General features: G+C 39.2%; 1 protein-coding gene across 1 annotated transcript in view; it reads right to left on the bottom strand.

Moving 5' to 3' along the window:
• Positions 1 to 313: 313 nt before the first annotated feature.
• Positions 314 to 20127, bottom strand: part of peli1b (pellino E3 ubiquitin protein ligase 1b) — a 34375-nt gene continuing 14561 nt past the window's right edge. Inside the window, exons 2-7 of the mRNA XM_057344130.1 lie at positions 9759 to 9963; positions 7651 to 7780; positions 7133 to 7234; positions 6827 to 7024; positions 6433 to 6621; positions 314 to 3482 (exon numbers count right to left, since the gene is read on the bottom strand). Coding sequence (XP_057200113.1) covers positions 2904 to 3482; positions 6433 to 6621; positions 6827 to 7024; positions 7133 to 7234; positions 7651 to 7780; positions 9759 to 9838 — 1278 coding nt within the window. The 5' untranslated portion in view covers positions 9839 to 9963 and the 3' untranslated portion in view covers positions 314 to 2903. The remainder of the gene's footprint in view (positions 3483 to 6432; positions 6622 to 6826; positions 7025 to 7132; positions 7235 to 7650; positions 7781 to 9758; positions 9964 to 20127) is intronic.

The raw sequence follows: 20127 nt of genomic DNA, 5'->3' as shown, positions 1-20127 counted from the left end.
GACAAAGCTTTGTTAACGTCCAAAAATAGGTAGAAAACGGCACAAGTTTAAGTCTTGTTATGCTGCCATCTCGTGGTTACATAGTCGGCATGATCAAAAACAAGAGGGCAAAATTGTAATTAATGATAATTATAAGAATTAATACATTTTAATAAAAATACAATTGTAATATGCATGTACATATTACATTACTTAAAAAGGAACCTTTTCAATAAAGTCAGGTGAGAGTTAATCTCCTTGGACGGCAGGATCACTGCAAATACTCTATGACTGAAAAAAGGAAAAACAACAACACATTGACATACTCAACTTTTTAGAAAATTTTATTTGTTTAAAGTTGGTACAAAAATGGTAGATCAGAAACATTCTCAGCATTTGCCTGTAAGCGTTCTGTTATTGTCAGAATACAAGAACACATTTTCTCTCTCTCGCTCTCACACACACACGCACGCACACAACACACACACACACACACTTGAACAAGGATCATGCAGAATGGTTAGGCCAAAACATGAAGACAAGACAGCCAAAGACAAAAAAATAAAAAGGTTAAAGCCCTTTACACAGAGTCTCAAAACGCGCGATACCCTTAAAAGGTCCAAATGTGATTCAAAAATTTAGTGTGCTTAATACTGGAAAGACGACACAGAATGAGAACGAGGGAAACTGTGAAAATGAGATATCCTCAAATTCAGATTTCAAAATGAGAAACACACAAGACACAAGATGTCTCTGTGACGTAATCATGCTTCCGAGTCGCTTATAGAACACACAGATCCCAGATCAGCTGCGTGGATCTGAAATACTTCATGAACACAAACCCTGGTGGTCAGGATGCAGGAAACTCCCTGAGGTGATAACTGCACCAGCATGCTGTGCCTGGTCGCTGTTCAGAACAGCAGGAACTGAACGATTTCTGGCACGAGTGTGGAATCCACAGCCAGGGAGAATATCAGAATCCATTTCACACAATTCTGGAATTCTCAACCCTTTGGATTCAACATACGCTGTCCAGATTTTTACATGAAACAGTACAGTACATTTAACACATTCACGCCGTACACACGACAGTATACAATACATTAAATCAAATGTCATTACAGAAATAAAAATTTCAAATATATTAGCATACTCATACACAGAGGTTATTTCTTCAAGTGGAACTAAATGTTTAACTTGCTGGCAAACAGTTCATGATGCACAGAATGCGGTCTGTATGTAATGGAAGAAGGAAAAGTGGTATCACTCAACTTTGAAAATAAATAAATACAAATAAAAACAAACGTTCCTAAAATGTATTTTGCACTGAAGTGTTGACCTCTATTGGAATTATGTTTTCATAGGTGTTGGGTACACAATGAATCACAACTCAAATGTCCAGACATGAGCAAATCAGTAGAATAACATGAGGGATCCAAACATGTTTAACACAAATGTTAGTGCAGTGGTTCTTGACTGAAGGGTTGCAGCAGGTCTGTCTGAAATTGTCCAAAACGGCAAGAAAAACTGCAGAATGCAAATAGCATAACTCAAATGCATGTTTATTTGAGCCTGCTATTTTTGCTATTTTATTAAAATGCTTCTTATATAGTTTGTTGTTAAAAAGTTGCGCATCCAATCACGCTCTACGGTATTTTGGCTCAAATTCATCTGCCACTTGGTAGGAACCAGCCTTCGGGTCCAAGCGCAATGAGGATAAACACTGTTTGTGCAGTGAATTATTGGCTTCCGAGAGCATGAAACTATCAAAATAAAAACATTCAGAAACCCAAACTCTTGTGTTGATAATCTAGCACAATGTTGGGCAAATGCTCCTTAATGGAAGCAAATAATTTAAGATGCATTCTCTGGAGGACTGAATTTCACAATGTTTCTACAATATCCAAACAAGATTATGGTAGACAGATATTAGTAGCTGACCTATCCGCACAATTTTTGCAAACACTCATGGACAATCATACAGTCACCGATAGGGCTCGTGGTTTTGGCCTGTGCTTAAAGGGAGGCCTCTTAAACCTTTCTGGAAGTTCTGATGTGTCTGGTGTTCAGGAATAACTTTTTTTTGTGTGCATTACCTTAATGGTTTACTGTGAAACTATTGCAAAGATGATTTCACACACGCACAATTGTGTTACATACATAAATGAGAACAAACCACAGGACAGAGAAAGTTCTGACCTCTACCAAAAGCTACAAGTAGAAGATGGAAAAAGACTCACATTGAGACATTAAAGACCAGGAGATACTAAAAAATAGAAACAAAAACAGCTACATAAAACTCCCCAAAAACACACCAATAATTATCTTTGATAAACATTGATATTGTGTATAAATAAAAACGTTTACACGTATTCTTTAAGTTAGACATATCTGAATTATACGGAAAACAACTTTTGAAATCTAATGAAGTTGCTTTGTGAAACACTGGGAATTATTGAATGATCCGAGTACAAATAGACTCTTCTATTAGCTCATAAACAAGGATGGTGTATTGCATCTCTAATGCTGAGTATTACTGTACACATCACTATCTATGACGGCCACTCCCACCACTTCAAATGAAAACCAGAGCCGGCCAATCAAAACACTCCAAAACATGGGCGTGTGCATACGCTTTGCTGTTTTCAGTAGGTCCATTCATCTTTTTTGCTTGGATTTTCATTTTATTTGAAAATATATATCTTTTTTGTTTTTCTCTGTATTCGAAAAAGCTGTATAAAGGTCACTTACAAACCCGAGGAAGAACGAAAACAGTCTGAGAGCGCAGAGAAAGTGGGCTTTATTAAAAGAAAAGCAAAATAACAAGAACAGAACTGGAAGAGACAGATCAAGGCTGAATGTTCATTTGAATATTTATTGTAAGTTAGCAGGCTGGGGGGTTATCGGGCCATAGGCTGGTGTGTTTAATCCACAGGCCCCTGGAAGATCAGTCTGATGTATCCCTGTTCGCCGCTGAGCTGCTGCGCACAGAAGGGACAGGCGGCGTGAAAAGTGTGCGTTCCATGGGGGAGGGGGATTTGACTCCAATACGCCGCTGTCTTTTCCGAGCACACGTGACCGCACAGACTAAACGCGTGAGTGGGTGGGGCTGCGTCTAAATAAAACCCCGCCTCGCAGCCGAGCCACAGCGGCACGTACGGCCCACGAGCACGGCACATTGGACACTCCCGTTCCCGGCCCTCTCTTCCGTCCCGCTCGGCGTCGCGGTTCCCCCAGTTGTGGTAGCCGTGAACGTGGCCGCATTTTAGGTAAACCCAAGGCTGCTTCTCGTCCACTATGTCTTTCCTGCGCATGCTGGGGAAGGCGAGGGTGTTGAAGCCCACGGGGCACTGGGGTCGAGCAGCGTTCAGCTCCTGTCGGAGCGCCTCCAGGTGTTTGACGGTGGGAGTGCGGGAAAGCCCCTCAGCTGTACGCCACAAGAGGGTCGCTCCACAGAGGTCGATCAGAGAGCCGTCTACCAACTCTTGCGTCTCGTTTTCTATCTAAAGAGAGAGAGAGAGAGAGAGAGCCTTTACAGGTGTTCTAGGTAGATTTTTGAGCTAGAAAATTATACAGGTCTATGCCAATTACAATTTTAAATTGTCCATAACCATGGGATGTAATCCAAGAAGTCACTATTTATCTTTGTGCCTGCAGGGGGCAGTATGCCCAAACTTTGCGGTAACAATTCCATCCTTACATCCCAGATATGTGCCAAAAATACACTAAAAATACTACTATTACTAAAAATAGACTTGTTTAACAATTAAAGGGGGAGTCTTTCAGCATGTGATGCACACAGGCACATAATAAAGATGCAGACTGCACTCCTGATTCATGAGTTTCATGCTGTAACTCATTCTTGTGATAGTGACTTCACAGGCTGCAGAGAATCGTCCTTGATCAGCCTTTAGTTTGACCTTCATCATACTGCATTAGCCACACCCCTTACACACAGCTGTACAGACACGACAAGTAATAGTGCAGTGTGGTGTGAAGGTGACTGTGTAGTTATAATTATAAATATTATATGTAGTGAATAAGCGCTTAATAGCAGTGAGTATTTGGCTAGCACTGAGGCAGCAGTAGATGGGTCTTATACCAGTGGCTGAACTCATCAGGAACGGCAATCACAAGCGTGTGTTTGTTCTGTCCGTGACAAGCCAGATTAACAAGGTGCCTCTGGACTTGTGCTGCTGTACATGCGTGGAAGAGTCTGTTCGAGTCGTGCATTAGGAGCAAAGCGGTTTGATTTATATTCCTCAATGTGGCCAGTCACACATCAGTCCATTCACTTCTGAGTTTGATCACACAGTTGATAATGACATATGACTGCAGGAGGAAAGTTCTGAGAGAAAGAGGTCGTTCTCATTGGACCTCCTGTCTCACGTCTTTAACAGATCAGCTCGAGATCAATTTACAGCTTTGTGTTACATCCAACAGGGGAAAAAACATCTCGGCTGAGCCGTTACTGTGGCAACTGCGTCCCAGAGTAACCGGTCAACGGCACCAGAGCGCCCTAATGTCCCGTCTTGCAGGGAACCGTCTGACTGTTAGCACAGCTTGAATTTCATAACCCTGTCTGACACCACATTACAGCTTGCTTTACAAACACGGGCTGATATATTTACGCGTCAACTTGCAGCGATTGTGCTATACAATTTTTGCACTTGCACTTTATTATACAAATTACAAATATATATTTTAAATAACTTACAACAAATTGTAAATTTACAAGTTTGTAAGTAGGGCTGTCAAGTGAATGCATTAATTCAATGCAAGTCATTTTAAATGCCTTCCGATCTATATTGTATTTTCCAACCATGAAAACAATTCAGGCTTGAGGCATCTCACTAAAAAGAAACATTTTAAAGCAGGAAGTACATTTGCACAAGGGACACTTTTGTGTTGCAAAAACTCCTAGACAAAGGACCACAGAATTTATGGGTCTGTTAAATAGGATGTTTCTAACTTAATACTGGGTCTTAAAGGCTGGGTGTCCGATTTCTCTTGCCATTGTTGATGTTCAAATCACCAAAACAGACACACCCCTACCCCCATCTTTCGCTTTCGTCAGTGCTCGGTTCGACTAATGTCCTTCCTGTGCACCTTACTGCTGATTGGCTACAAGGTTGTTTTGGTACTCGGCCCTATTTTGTCTAAAACAAGCGTAATTCGGAAATCAGACACCCCGCCTTTAAACTGCTACAACATAAAACCTTGATCACAGTGAGACACAATGCCCAGCTGCCAGACTTGGGGCGTTTTCACACATGTGGATCGATTGCTTTGTTCCGAAACTGGGGATTAAATAGCTACAATATTGCAATTTATTTTAGTTCGGTTCGCATTCACAATGCAATATTTCCAAACTGACCAAACTTTGTTAATAAAAGTCACGTGCTAGTAAACTCTCCTTCGATTGGTCAGAGTGCATCTGTTTATTTTCCGGATTCCACTCAAAGATGTCATCCTTCAGGATGTACAGACAGCAGCTACGCGGCATTTTTGTGGCTTGTTTGGTTACTGCTGTTACGGAGTTTCTTTGCCTTCGCGCGGCACTGTTCAACCGACCGATTAAATCCCATTTGTTTTAAGCGTTTGCTAAACACTTTATAAATTTCGGTGTTTTTGTGAGTTCTGGAGAGCTGTTCGGCAATGTGTTTCTACTGACCAAATTTTAATCAAACACTTCACTTCTTCCCTGCTCCAAGTGAGCCCACGGTTCATTTTGGGAGTGCAACAAGCAGAGCGGGACGAGGGCCGTGAGTGAACGGCGCGAGGCTGGAGTGATAATGAGCGTCAGCTGCCCGTTGCACCGGTCTCGCATCTCTCACGGCTGAGCTCGGGAAGCATAAAAGGAGGAGCGACAGCAGTGAAGGACGAGAGAGAACCAGGCCTGGATTTTATGTTGTTTTATTATGTTTGTGTGGCCGGCAGTCCACCTTGAGGGAGCTGTCGGCACTTTACTTTCGTTTTGTTGTTTGTTTATTTTATTAAAAGTTTGGTTTAACGTTCGCCGGTTCCCGGTTACTTTGAACATTGTTTCAGGGAGCCATTAGCAAAACAATCCATTTTGTGTCACGCAACTTTACGTAATTACCCATCATACATTGCGATACAGTCTGGTTTGTTGGTCCGTTGGGTCGGATGGCTTTCACACATCTAGCGAACCGCTCCAGAGTTTGTTTGCAATCAGGCCGAGACCACCTTGTTCAGCAGTGTTTTGGGGCGGATCCTAGCGCGATTGCCGTGTTCACATATGCCTAAACGAATCGAACCAAGAGAGAAAACACACCAGGTTCCGAAACAAACCCTTATGTGTGAAAACGTCCTTATTCTTTTATTTATAAGTGAACTTATCTTTGGTTTGCCAAAAGTCAAGTTCTTAAAAGAAAAATGTGGAATTATTGTCTATCAAGTAATTCATAGGATTAAAAGAACAACACTGACCATTTTTCCTCTCTGCTGAGCCGAGCGGGTCTCTCTCAGAGTGAACACATTTCCGCACACTGAAATCTCTCTCCACACACCGGGTTTGGAGTCTTCCGTGAACCCGAGCCGAGGATGCATCACCAACACGCCGTTAGTAGTCAGACCGTCCATCTGTCCGTCTAACGTCTTCCACTTTGCTGCCTTCTCCTGAGAAAGACAAAAGTTACTCGCATTTTTTTTACATAATAAACATTACCATTTAACACTTTCAGAGAATTTATTAACAAAATATCTCTTTTATAGATGATTAAGCCAACATGGTTTCTAACCACAAATTTATTTTGACTCCTTACAAAAGCAGTTATTTAACACATGAAGTCAAACTTGATCAGTGTATTTTCCACTCTCTTACCCCCAGAAAAATGTTTTTGGAGGAGTCGAACCCAGCAGCAGAGATGCGGGCGGTGTAAGGGGGCGTCCTCTGGCACATGATCCGGCATGCGAAGCGAGAGATGGTGCTCTGAACTGACTGCGTGTCTGAGTTGCTCTGACTCCCGGGAACAGTGTCGGTCACCACAAAATCTATAGGACTCTCGGTTGAGCGGCCAATCTGAGATGCAACACAAACATCACATTCAGAAAAACACAATGGACCTTTGGAAAATAAACACCTTCTCTTGTTTGACTGATGATCAAATTCTGAGTTATGACTCAATACCTGAAACATGTCTGTATTGCTGTCTTGAGTGTACTCCACCACTACAGTCTGTACTCGGGACAGCGTGTAGGAAATGCTGTGCTGTTCCTTGTTACTTATGGCCTACAGAGACAGGAAGAGGGAGAGATTTATTTGAAAGTTAATACAGTAATTAAGTTTAATGCTGACACTAAACACAACAATCGGTGCCTATAAATTAAATGACGGAGAATTCATTTAATACATGACATGTATTGGTCAGCCTCACTGACTTTGACACAACAAGGAAGAGGAAAAAAATAATCTAACTCTGGAATTAAACCCTGTGCTGAGAACATGCAAGTGTGTGTGTGAGGGTGGGGGAAGCACAGATGTGTCGTTCAATAAGCTTAACAGTATCCAGATGTGTGAGTGGACGCGCCCTGTGTCATTCCAGCTCACCTAGCTCTCCGATTTTTCAACAAGCCCTGAAATAATTTACACTGTAACTGTACACGGATTTTCTTTAGACAGTACTGGAGGGGTGTGCGTGTGTGTACCTTGGCCGCCTGTGGGGTGCAGGATACATGTACAGTGCTTGGTCTGACGCCATTGGATTTGGGTCTTTTGAAGAGAGCAAACCTGCTCTTCCTTCTCCCTCTGTCCCCGTTGGGTAGAGAGCCATTATACCTGTAAAGACAGACAGATTCCACTGAAAACAACTGTACACAACTCTTCCATCATGACCTCTGCCACAGGCAACAGGTGGAGAACAGAGCGTACTTACAAACGATAAACAAAACACGCACACAAGATATCTATCAGTCAGCTGTGTAGAAAATATTCAGCCTAATGCTCTTCTAAGGAAAAAAAGACACATTTAGAATCACAAATAATATAAATGACAAAAAAAACACTTTATTGTATTATCACTTCTGAACACTGCATCAAAAGCAGCGGAATAAAATTACTAGCTATGTTCAAAACTATTTCCAAAACACTTGTCAACAAAGACTCAGCGTATTCACTTGTGGGCAGGTTATGTAATAACGTAACAATCTCATAACCGTTCGGCTCGTGTCAGATGACACAAGTTTCCCTGCTCCCATCGCCAAGCACTGACTGAAGAATGTAACATGTTAGCTGAAAGAATGCAACAGGAGGTAAACTTGTCTCCATTACCCACCCTCTGATGACTAGCTAAGTGTCCTCAGGATCAGAACACAGAAACACTAGTTGTATGTGATGATGTAGTTTGAATGTTGTGTGTGGGTCTAGGCTTTACATGCAATTCAATGGACTTCATTAGGCCTCCCTGATTGACTTAACATTAGCTCGTAAAAGGCACTTTCAAAACACGGGCTGACGTCGTCAGCTGCATTTCCAACATATTTTGGCAAACCCACATATCCCAGCGTGCTCCGTAAACAAGCTGAGAGATTGTGTTTAATTCCCTCGAGGCTGCCTCCTGAAATCTATGATCCGGAGCTGAAATACGATTCTCTCCACCACAGTGTTTAGAGAAACGTAACCACGACATCAGGGTTTTTCCACAAGGTTATGACTTCAGCTCGATTAAGTCATACGTGAAAAACTGTACGTCACTCCCGCTGAGACTTTCCACAATGATCTCAAGGATGTATGGGGAAACACAAATAAGACGCAATGACGATGATGATGAACACGAATCAGCATGAAATGGTCATTTTTATGGAGATGTGTTTAAGGAATCGGGTAGGGTATTTCCGGATTGTGAACTCATCGATGACTGCACTACTTCTGAATAACCTGCAAGACCCAAGGATGGGGGGAAATGCTAAAGGGGTGGAGATGAAGCAAGATTTCTGGTGTCAGCTGTTATTGGGTGGACCGAAGCGGAATGATGAGTGAAAGAGAGGGAGGAATTCTGGAAAAGAACGAGGTGGAGGAAAGACTTTCCTGAGAGACTTTTCAACAGGAGACGGACTCATGGAACAGAATGTACGCTTGTGTGTGTGTGGTAAAAAAAGCTTAAAAGATGTTTGGTCCGTCGGCTGAAAAATTTGTAACCAAACTTACATGAAACATTCAACAAAATTAATATCGGTCTCCACACAGATGAAAAACAGAACTAAACACCAGCACACGGTAGCCATAATGCAGCACAGATCGCACAGGATTAGTAACACAACACTTATATCTCTGTAAACCAACACAGGCCATAATGGAGGTGAGATCTCAACACACTTTAAACAGGCTGAATTTAATCCAATTTATGACCCCTGAGAACATCTAATCAAAAAAGTGAATATAAAAAGCTCTTTTAGACGCCAGCCGGTCATGTGATTAAAGCATGAAAGACGTTACAGAACAGGCATGAAGCCAACCAGAAAAAAACGGTAGTCTGTTCTGCAAACCAAAGTCAATGAAGTGCATTGTGGTCTGGTGCCGGGTAATATTCCAACATCGCGTTAAGACCCACACTTTCCTAACTGATGCCCCATTGTTCCTGCCATCACATCTTACCCTGAATAATTTACAACACTAGACAGATGACAAACTTTATAGCAGCAGATTCTATTTTCAGAAACACATATACAAGTATCTCATTATTTAGAAACGGAGTCTATCTAAATGACAGATGTTATTCCCTGTTGATCCAAGGTCAAAGGTCAAAAGGCATTCTTACCCGAGCACAATGAGTTCTCCGTATTTGACTGGCACTTTGGTTGAGGATGTGGAGATGTTTTCCTGGTCGGGGGAGAACATGGATGCAGTGTGTGTGGGGAGGGGGGTTCTGCCTGCTCCCGATGCTAACGCAACACAACCACACACACTCGGCTCTCAGCTCTGTCTCCTCTTCAGCACCATCATCATCCTCGTCATCACTGCAACTGCATGAATCAAAGAGAGAGAGATAACAATCTATTACTAAAACTTTGTAATTAACAGAAATGACTGTCCCGCATATGGTTATGAGCTTAGAGATTATGTGTGTGTTAGTGCTGTCATTTTTCTCTGCTTGACATTTAGTCATTTTGACGAAAACCAAAACCAGCCCAAAATATACAATCCTGATTATTAACACAATCAAAGCATACATGTTAAATAAAATACACTGCATGTGAAGTGCCAACAGCTAACCTTAAACATAACAGGGCAAAATGACATTTAGGAAAATGAATGCCACTTGCGCAACTCCGCCTACCAGAAAGTCATCCTCGCCTAACACTAACAACCACAAAGCAGACTGTTCCTGGAATGCCTGATACACAGGAAGTGATGTCAAAGAGGATGCAAGGACAACATTAGGTGTGATCAACTTCACTTAAAATGATTAAAAACAAAAAATGTATATCTTCTTTAAGAAAATATAAGGAGATCTTTCAATGTAATAAGTAGGATTTTTTTCTCTTCACCTTTTTTTTATTTATTTAATTTTATTTTCCTCTTTGTTTAAGAAGTTTTTTGTAAATTGTTTTTTGTAAATTGAGAAAGTCATATTCATATTCAAGTGATCAATATGTTATGTTGTGTATTGATGTTATAAAAAAGGTGTGATCAACTTCATGAGGTTGTGCAAAGACTGAGCTTACATAGCTCTGCTCTTGAAATCGCTTTTGTGATCAAACACACCTATCAAGATGCGCTTCTATATGTTTACATTTTAAACATAGAGATCTGTTGCATCGCATGTGTCAAACGTCCATCTAACACATCCTGTGCAAGTATCCTGTGTGAATAGGCCCTTGCTACATACTAGGGATGTGTGTGAGACGAATCGACTAGTCGTTTAAACGGTAAGCTCCTAATAGTCGACATTGAAAACAACAGTCGATTACACAAAAAAATGATACAAAATGTTAAAATATAAATGACTTTCATTTTAATGTTTCATTTAAAACACTTTTAAATTGCATACTAAAACAATATGTTTGAAAAAATAGTCTTTAAATGTGTATGAGGAACTAAATGTTTTAATTTTAGGTCAGATCTGCATGCGTTTCCTTTGTGTCAATTGCAGCATTCTCAGAAATGACCACTTGAAAGACGAGTTGTGGGGGTGTTTTGAAGGAGGAAAACGGGTAGGTTTTATGCAAACTATGTCATATCAAAGTGGCATAATAATAACTTCACTGGAGCCATGCGTAACCATACTGTATTGGGTTCTTATTGCCGCGATGCGGAAAATGTGGACGGAAGCTCAGAATGCAGGCATAAAATGAAAAAGTAGATAATGATCTAAATCTACATACAGTTATGTTAACAATTACTTGATAAGAAATATCAATATTTGAATATTTAAAATGCATGACAGACGTTATTTGGTGGCAGAATGAGCTGTAAATGCGGTGAATGCATCTTGAGCACACTCAATAAAACTGATGTTGAGAATGTCTCAACTGAACTTTGAAGTTTCTTTGATTATAATGTTTATCACAAAAAAAAAAACGCTTGAATAAACATGATCGCTTAGCACTGTTATCTGTGTGGCCTTGCAGATTCCTCAGACGAAGTTATTGTTCACAAACATTGAGCAGACTTTCATCCGAGCGTACTGCTTGCAATCCCCAACAAGAACATGTAAAATAATATTAACATCATAATCACATGCGGACTCGAGTGTTTAGCCTACGTAAGTTCTAAAAATGAGCTAACATGGGCAGTATGCTTTATTAGCTGCTTTTTCATTCGCTCTGCGCGAGATCAAATGTGTTCTGTAGCTTGTTCTGTACTTTTTGTCCATTGCTTTCTATTCGCTTTTTTGTTTACACGCATTGCTTTGCTTTATAAATAATAAAAACATGATATAATTTAGGCTATCTTGTTTGTTGATCAGCTATAGGCTTACCCTAATTATAACTTGTATTCTACTTAAATTGCGAAGTAATAATAATTTTTAAAAAATTTGTTAATGTTTCATTTAAACTACTGTCAAATTAGTCATAGCGCACATCCCTACTACATATGAATAACATTATTTTTCTAGCATCTAAACCCGTTACATCTTATTTTAAAAAAGCAGGATGACATTCTTGTGTGAGAGAAACAAGGTGACAGAGTGCGACCCGTGTCTCTCGTTAACAACAGGTGCTGATGACAGAGCAGTTTTAATTGTGGAGAAAGTAAAGCTTTTCTGTTGTGAAAAGATTACAGCTTTTCCTTCCCTGCAGACTAATTCCACTGAAATACTACTGTAATACTGCGTGGTTTCTACAACCAAACAGTCAGAAAGAAATAGCAAAAGAATCCTTTAATTGTGCCTCAGTGCTACAGTTAGACCTAAAAAAAGTATTACAGGACAATCCTGCTTACAACTATAAACATAATTTTATTTATACAGCAAACATTTCTTCTTAACAACCCTCTTTTCAAATTTCATTCAAGGGACAGTTAGCCCAAAAACAAAAATTCTGTCATCATTTACTCACCTTCACGCTGTTCCAAATCTGTATAAGTTTCTTTGTTCTGATGAACACAGAGAAAGATATTTGGAAGAATGCTTATAACCAAACTGTTCTTGGACCCCATTGACTACCATAGTAGGAACACAAAAGTGTTGAACACAAAAGAAGATATTTTGAAGAATGCAGGACAGCAAACAGTTCTGGGGCACTTTTGTCTACCATTGTCATTATTATACCATATATATATATATATATATATACCATGAATGGTAGTCAATGGGGATCAAGAACAAGCATTCGCCCAAATATCTTTCTGCGTTCAAACTAAGAACGACATTTATAGTAGGGAAGACTAATGATTAATTTGATAGTCGTTTAAATGAAAGTTTTGTAACATTGTAGTTGACTAGTCTAAAAGTAAGAATGGCCTAGAAGGCGGTGCAAAAACTTTGCGTAGGGCTTACGTAATACATTTTAAATACTAAAGAATGTAGGCTATTAATCAAACTGTTCATGTCCAATATTTAATGTAGCTAAAACAGGCATATGTGTTCTACTTTCCTTACGTTATGATCATTAATATTTCTGCATTTGCTGATGCGCCAACCCTTACGGGAACATTTAGCGGCTGCCAGAAGTGACGCGATGAGAATTTGTTTGCTTTGGCTGGTCTGTGCCTGTTCTTAAAATATGTGGCCTCTACAAAATCCATTTTATTTTCTTTAAGTCTGTTTTTTTACTCTAAACTCTAAAAGTTCAATAAAATTTTAGTAATCAAATTAAATAAAATTTTAGTAAAAGTGTGTCTATTACACTGAAATCATGAAACTTAAAATATTTAACAACAATTAATCAAAACAGGTTAAAAACAAATGTTTAATCATTTATTTATTTAAATGACGTTGAATGAAAAAACATAGCTTTTTTAATTATGTCGCAATTTAAGTAGCCTACAAGTTATAATTAGGGTAGGCCTATAGCCTATCAACAAACAAGATAGCCTACATTATATCATGTTTTATTATTTATAAAGCAAAGCAATGTGTGTAAGCAAAAAAGCGAATAGAAAGCAATGGACAAAAAGTACAGAACAAGCTACAGAACGCATTTGATCTCGCACAGAGCAAACGAAAAAGCTGTGAATAAAGCATACTGTACACATTAGCTAATTTATAGAACATATATAGTCTAAACACTCGAGTTTGCATGTGATTATGATGTTATTATTATTTTACATGTTCTTGTTGAGGAATTGCAAGCATTATGCTCGGATGAAAGTCGGCTCAATGAACAATAACTCCGTCTGAGGAATCTACGCAAACTCTGCAAGGGCACACAGATAACAGTTCCAAGCTATCATGTTTATTTAAGCCCTTTTTTGTGATAAACATTATAATCAAATAGGGCTGTGTATTGGCAAGTGCCTCCCTATACGATACATATCACGACAGATGGGTCACGATACAATATATTGCTATGCATTTCGATATGATACACATTTGAGATATATTGCAATACTTTAAATAGAAAATGTAAAAAGTAGAGCAAGAAATACAACATGCTGTGCACCACCGGGGGTTTTCTGCAGAGTGGCCATGATGTGCAATGCGTGCACTTTTAGATCAGAGGTTTGGGTTCTCAAACTGTGGATTGCGCCCCTCAAGTGGGTAGCACAGGGGAATAAGGTGGGTCACGCAAGTCACTTGGCTGTTGTGGTGCATTATAGTTAAAACAATGAACATGGGCAGTATAAAACCTCTGGTTCATCCGTGCTGTAAATGTGCTGGTGTCACATCCGTGAAAGCACAATAAATGTCATTGTTACTTTTCTTAATAAACTTTTTGTCTAATGCACTGCAGTAGACAAGTGACTTGTGTCATGACTTGCTAAGCCTACAAACAGCATTATGTTATATAACTCATTACTCCATGACTTATTTTGAAAACCAAAGCACACCCACACATCAGCTCTGAGAGCTCAAAGCGTTCTTATATTTTTCACCATGCTCGCTTCCACTTACTTTTGGCCGTATGTATATGACATGATTTTTAAAAAAAAATATCGATAGTAGAGGTGTCACTATCGATACACTATTGAAAAAAAAAATTGCGATAGTTACATGTATCGATATTTTTGCACAGCCCTATAATCAAAGAAATTTAAAAGTTCTGTGAATCTAGAAGCGGAGATATTCTCATCTCAGCTTTATTGAGTGTGCTCAAGATGCATTCACCGCATTTACAGCTCATTCTGCCATCAAATAACGTCAATCCGTCTTCCAGTTCCATGCATTTTAAATATTAAAATATTGATATTTGTTATCAAGTAATTGTTAACATAACTGTATGTAGTTTTTGATCATCATCTACTTTTTCATTTTATGCCTGCATTCTGCGCTTCCGTCCACAATAAGAACCCAATACAGTATGGTTACGCATGGCTCCAGTGAAGTTATTATTATGCCACTTTGATATGACATAGTTTGCGTAAAACCTACCCGTTTTCCTCCTTCAAAACACCCCCACAACTCGTCTTTCAAGTGGTCATTTCTGAGAATGCTGCAATTGACACAAAGGAAACGCATGCAGATCTGACCTAAAATTAAAACATTTAGTTCCTTATACACTTTTAAAGACTATTATTAATTCTTCTTTCAAACATATTGTTTTAGTATGTAATTTAAAAGTTTTTTTAAACGAAACATTAAAATGAAAGTCATTTAAATTATAATATTTTGTGTAATTTTTTTGTTTTCAATGTCGACTAGTAGGAGCTTACCGTTTAAACGACTAGTCGATTAGTCTCGCACATCCCTAATTTATACAGGTTTGGAGCTACTAGAGAGTAATTCATGACAGAATTTTCATTTTTGGGTGAACTATCGCTTTCACTTTGTAAATCTAGCATTTTCAATCAGTGGCCCATGAAGGTCCTGTAAGTGGTCCCTTGACAGATATATAACATATAATTTACCATAAAATAAAGAAACTATATATACAGTCCTTGAGGGAAATCCCTTGTTGTAAACCATCCATACAAGCGTATCGCCTCTTAACCTTTATAACAGAACATAGTTTACAAAATGCATGGAAAAGAGTGAGAGAGAAAACAAAAACAGACAGACCACAGAAAGAGAGATAAAGAGATTAAAACTGTGAGGTGAAAATTAGCTTTCATGTTTAAGGTCATGTAAGCACACATAGCAAAATAGCTAATTTTATTTTCATATACCTCCACATGAAGGAGTTCATTTTTATTTTATAAAACCAAAGCGATACATTGTTAATTACATAAAGAACATTTCACTCGATAAGCACAAACAGGCCTTTTACTATACACACGTTTACATTCTTTTTAAAACACAAAGCCATCATAACACCCAGCCACTGTACTGTACAATACAGTACCAGTTTTCACAATTGACAGATGCACACCCTGCTTTACACACAAACAGCAGCTGATATTTAGACAGGGCTGCACAAACTCCCCCCTGATGTTTTGTCCCGATTTTTTAGAGAGTCTCGCGCCCTCTCGCTGCCTGCATGATGACCTCCGAAACAACCCCATCCCATCAGGACAGTCCCAGTCAGCGTTATGCCTGAAGAAAACCATTTAAGTCCGGGTAAAGAGAATTCTGAGAATTGTTTCTTAACACATTATAGATGTTAGAAATGTATTGCTGAAACACATTACAAAGACTCTGAATTGTGGAGTTAAACCGTTAAACAGTTTTTCAACAATTCTCTATTCAGGATGTTTTGGGTCTGGGCTAAAACGGGGGATCGATGACACAATGGAGTGTCTGAGCATGCATCCGTGCCAGTCTGCAGATTTGATCAGTTAAGTGTGTTTCTATCTGAAGCTTTCAAAAAGTAATTTTTTCACTTAACTCGTTCGGAAATGTGTATGAGTAAACCCACTGCTATCACTGAGTTTTTTTACCTGAAGGGAGGGGGTTCAAACAGGCCAATCACAGCGCTTTTGGTCTGCGTCGCATTGACGCGTTGTTACATTTTTGGAGAGGAGCACTTAAGGCTACTGCGTAGGTTACACATCTGCGTAGGCTACGGCATAGGTCTGACGTAGAAGTAAAAATCCGGCTTTAAGTTGTTCCAAACCTGTGTAAATTTCGTTGTTCTGCGTAACACAAAGAAAAACTACTATGGAACTACTATGGTGGCCCAGAACTGTTTCAATTTTTACATTCTTCAAAATATCTTTCTCTGAGTTCAACAGAACAAAGAATTGTATACAGTATTGGAACAACTTGAGGGTGAGTAAATGATGACAGACTGAATTTTCATTTTTGGGTGCATCTCTTTAAGGCTTAGTAATCACAGCAGCTTGGATTCATTTCTACAATTTTACTTTAATATGGTCTCTTCGGATTAGTGAGTAGGTAACCTGTATTACATTCCAGCTAGGGGTGGGAGAAAAAAATCGGTTCACAATGAATATCGATTCTATCTGCTAGCGATTCGAATCGATTCACAAATTTCAAAAATCTATTTTTTTAAACGTTACTAAATATAATAACGTGACGTCTTTGGAACAAATAAGGCGGAAGTACACCTCACGCGCAAGCACAGCGGAGCATATAGGAACAGTAGAGAAAGAGAGAAAACCAAATACATTCAGCTCTGTAGGACTAAACTGCAAGATAAACGGAATACATTTTTAGGATGGTCTTTCTCCGCATCTGCTCTGTGCAGTGAGTGAGCGGCAGGGAGAAACAGCGCATTCAATTTACTATACCGCAGCTGACTTGTCAGTCAGTGCAAAATAGCGGTTCCCAAAACCTGTCACTGTTTAGACTTAAGAACATGAACATACTTCTGTAAATATGCACAGTTTGTTAGCCAGACGGACGCGCTGGGACTAATACATTAATATTGGTCAAAATAACCGCTCTTTTAATGTATGTGTATGATGATTTTTTTTTTTCAATGTGGCAATGCGTGGACGTGCCTGTCGTTTAACATACTGAACTAATGAGTCACGTTTAATTACTTTTTTGTACTTGTTTTAATGTCTGACAGCAGAATACGTCAATGAGAATGGCTTTACTGGGCACTCAGTTGTATTAAAATACAATATGTGACATTTTTAAGAGTAGAAGCCAAAGTACCAACACTAGTCTGACTCTGAGCGCAAACATGACGATATGATCTTAAATCTTAAATATGCTAATTAGTACATCAAGAATCGATTCTAAATCGAATCGTGACCCTAAGAATTGATTCTGAATTGAATCGTGAGGGATCAAAAGATTCCCACCCCTTTCCCAAATGCTAGGGATGCACAGATATGTACATTTTGGCCGATAACGATAAATGATTATTCTTGAACATTGGAAGCAGTTAACCGATATATAGTATCTAAATATTAATATAGCATTTTCTGAAGCTTTCATTCTTTTTTCCCCCTAAAAATCATGTACCAAGCCTACTTTACACTAATTAAAGATTCTTTAACTTTTCAACTTTTCTGGTATAATGTTTATTTAATTAACTAATTAAAGATGTTCTTCCAGAGCAAACCAGAAAGGTGTTCTCAATAGCCACAAGTCTAACAGGTTTCAAGACAGAAAGCATTCAGACAGCAGTCGGCTTCAAACAACATGCTTTTGTTCCTATAATTTACACATTCATAAATATCTACATACTACATCAACAATGTTTTAAGTAAGTGAATGATCATGACAGAAAGACAGTACTGTACTGTATTTTAACTGTGAGCAGCGTGCAGCTGAAGTGGTTCAACCAGAGGAAATGATTCATAATTTATTGGCTGTAATATATTGGCCTAGATTTTATTATTGGCCGATGCGATAACATTAAAAATGACCATTTATCGGCCGATACAGATATGGCCGTTTATTTATCGTGCATCCCTACCAAACACTGCCCATCCACACTAAAACGTCTGAAAACGCTTACATACATGTACTGCGCATGAGTAAAACCTAAGACATGTGTCATTTCTGTCAGGCGTTTATTTACTTTCTACCTTATTATGTTGCGGCAATGTGGAGCACTGTCCCATCACGAAAAACACGTCATCGTTTTTAAAACCCCTCCGATTTTCACATCCACACTACAATGCGAAAATGGTATTTTCAAATGTATCCACTTTCAAGTGCGTTTTCGAAAAACTCAGTTTTCGTTGACAAAAATGCTGTCTCAGTGTGGACGAAAGGCCAAAACGGAGAGAAAAAGATGCGCTTTCAAACGAAAACGCATTAGTGTGGATAAACATCACTATTACTACTGCTCAAAAGATACGATTATTGCTCAACGTTAGAGTTATGTGTGCTAACTGCTAGGCCACAGCTCTCATAGCATCTGATTCACAACAGTGCAGACTGCACAGGAGCCATGTTTAACACATGAGAGAATCCCAGGACATAAACTGGTTTGTACAATAAATAGGAGATGAGCTGTTTCTCCTGCTCTACACAGTAAGAAAACTGGCGTGCCATTATATGCCATTCTAAAGGCAAGCAAAATTTGGCTTGATGTTTTAAAGACTTGTGTGTGTAGACCGGTACATAGCCTGAAGGCACTTGAGGTTAACAGATCAGGACAACTCCCATCACAATACAACATAACTCATTACAACACCCTAAACAACAGCGAACATTTAATCACACACACAATTTCTCCACAGAAAGCCAAAAAAGCTCATGGGAGTCTACATTTGACTCCTACTCAAATACATTTATAATCTTTATTGAATCCATAATAATATAAAAGACACCTGCATAGACTTAAGTGTAAAAATGGAATTTCCCGTGCACAAAACCCACCAAAAGCACATTCAAAAAAAATAAACCACCTCATATGATATTATTAGACTGACTTCACTGTCAAAGCAGGTCTGAATAGGTCTGAAACGACAGGGAAAACTCCTTTCATGAGTGAGTAGAAAGGCAGAAACTTTAAGTTACCATCAAGAGAACAGGGAGACGTATCTGTGGAATCTGTGGTCTAAAATAGGTCCAAGAGGAGGTGGAAATGAGAAGTTATGATCACACATCTGTCCGCAGTATGGCATCTGGTCTGTGGGATACATGAGTGCCACATGCGGGCGATGGGAGCTTGAAGTGGAGCATGTTGGGCTTGCAGCTGCTTCACGGTGGTGGAAGCAGATGAGCGATACTCACCCGCCGCGTGTACGCATGGCCGACCACAGACGTTTTAGAGCTGTGAGGATTTACACATGTCAAAGGAAACCTCCAGTCTGTACTACATCTACATCTACATCTTTTTTAAAGCTCAGAAAATGGTTTAAAAAACGTAGGTCAAGAACAGCCATGTACTTTTAGACCTCTAAAATAAGTTTTATACACGATTCCTAAACCTGAATTAACTGACAATAGTTGGTGCTTCCAACATTGATTTCAATATTTGATGTTAGTATGCTAAAAAAAATGCAATTATATGCTGACCAACCTATAGACCAGGGCTAGTCATCTGGCGGCCTGCCAATCATCTTGACCTGGCCCGCCTTAACATTTCAAATAAGTGGAGAGACTTTAAGAACTGTGTGCTTAAAGAAATCCACTTCTTTCAAAGTCCAAAACGCTGCTACATTCAATACAAAAGTAATTCCCGCAGCTGCTCATAACACTATATATATGAAACTTA

This window comes from Triplophysa rosa, linkage group LG10, assembly GCF_024868665.1.
Source record: "Triplophysa rosa linkage group LG10, Trosa_1v2, whole genome shotgun sequence".
Lineage (NCBI taxonomy): Eukaryota > Metazoa > Chordata > Actinopteri > Cypriniformes > Nemacheilidae > Triplophysa > Triplophysa rosa.
Note: the sequence above shows the minus strand (reverse complement) of the source record. Positions and strands in the feature narration are given on the sequence as shown.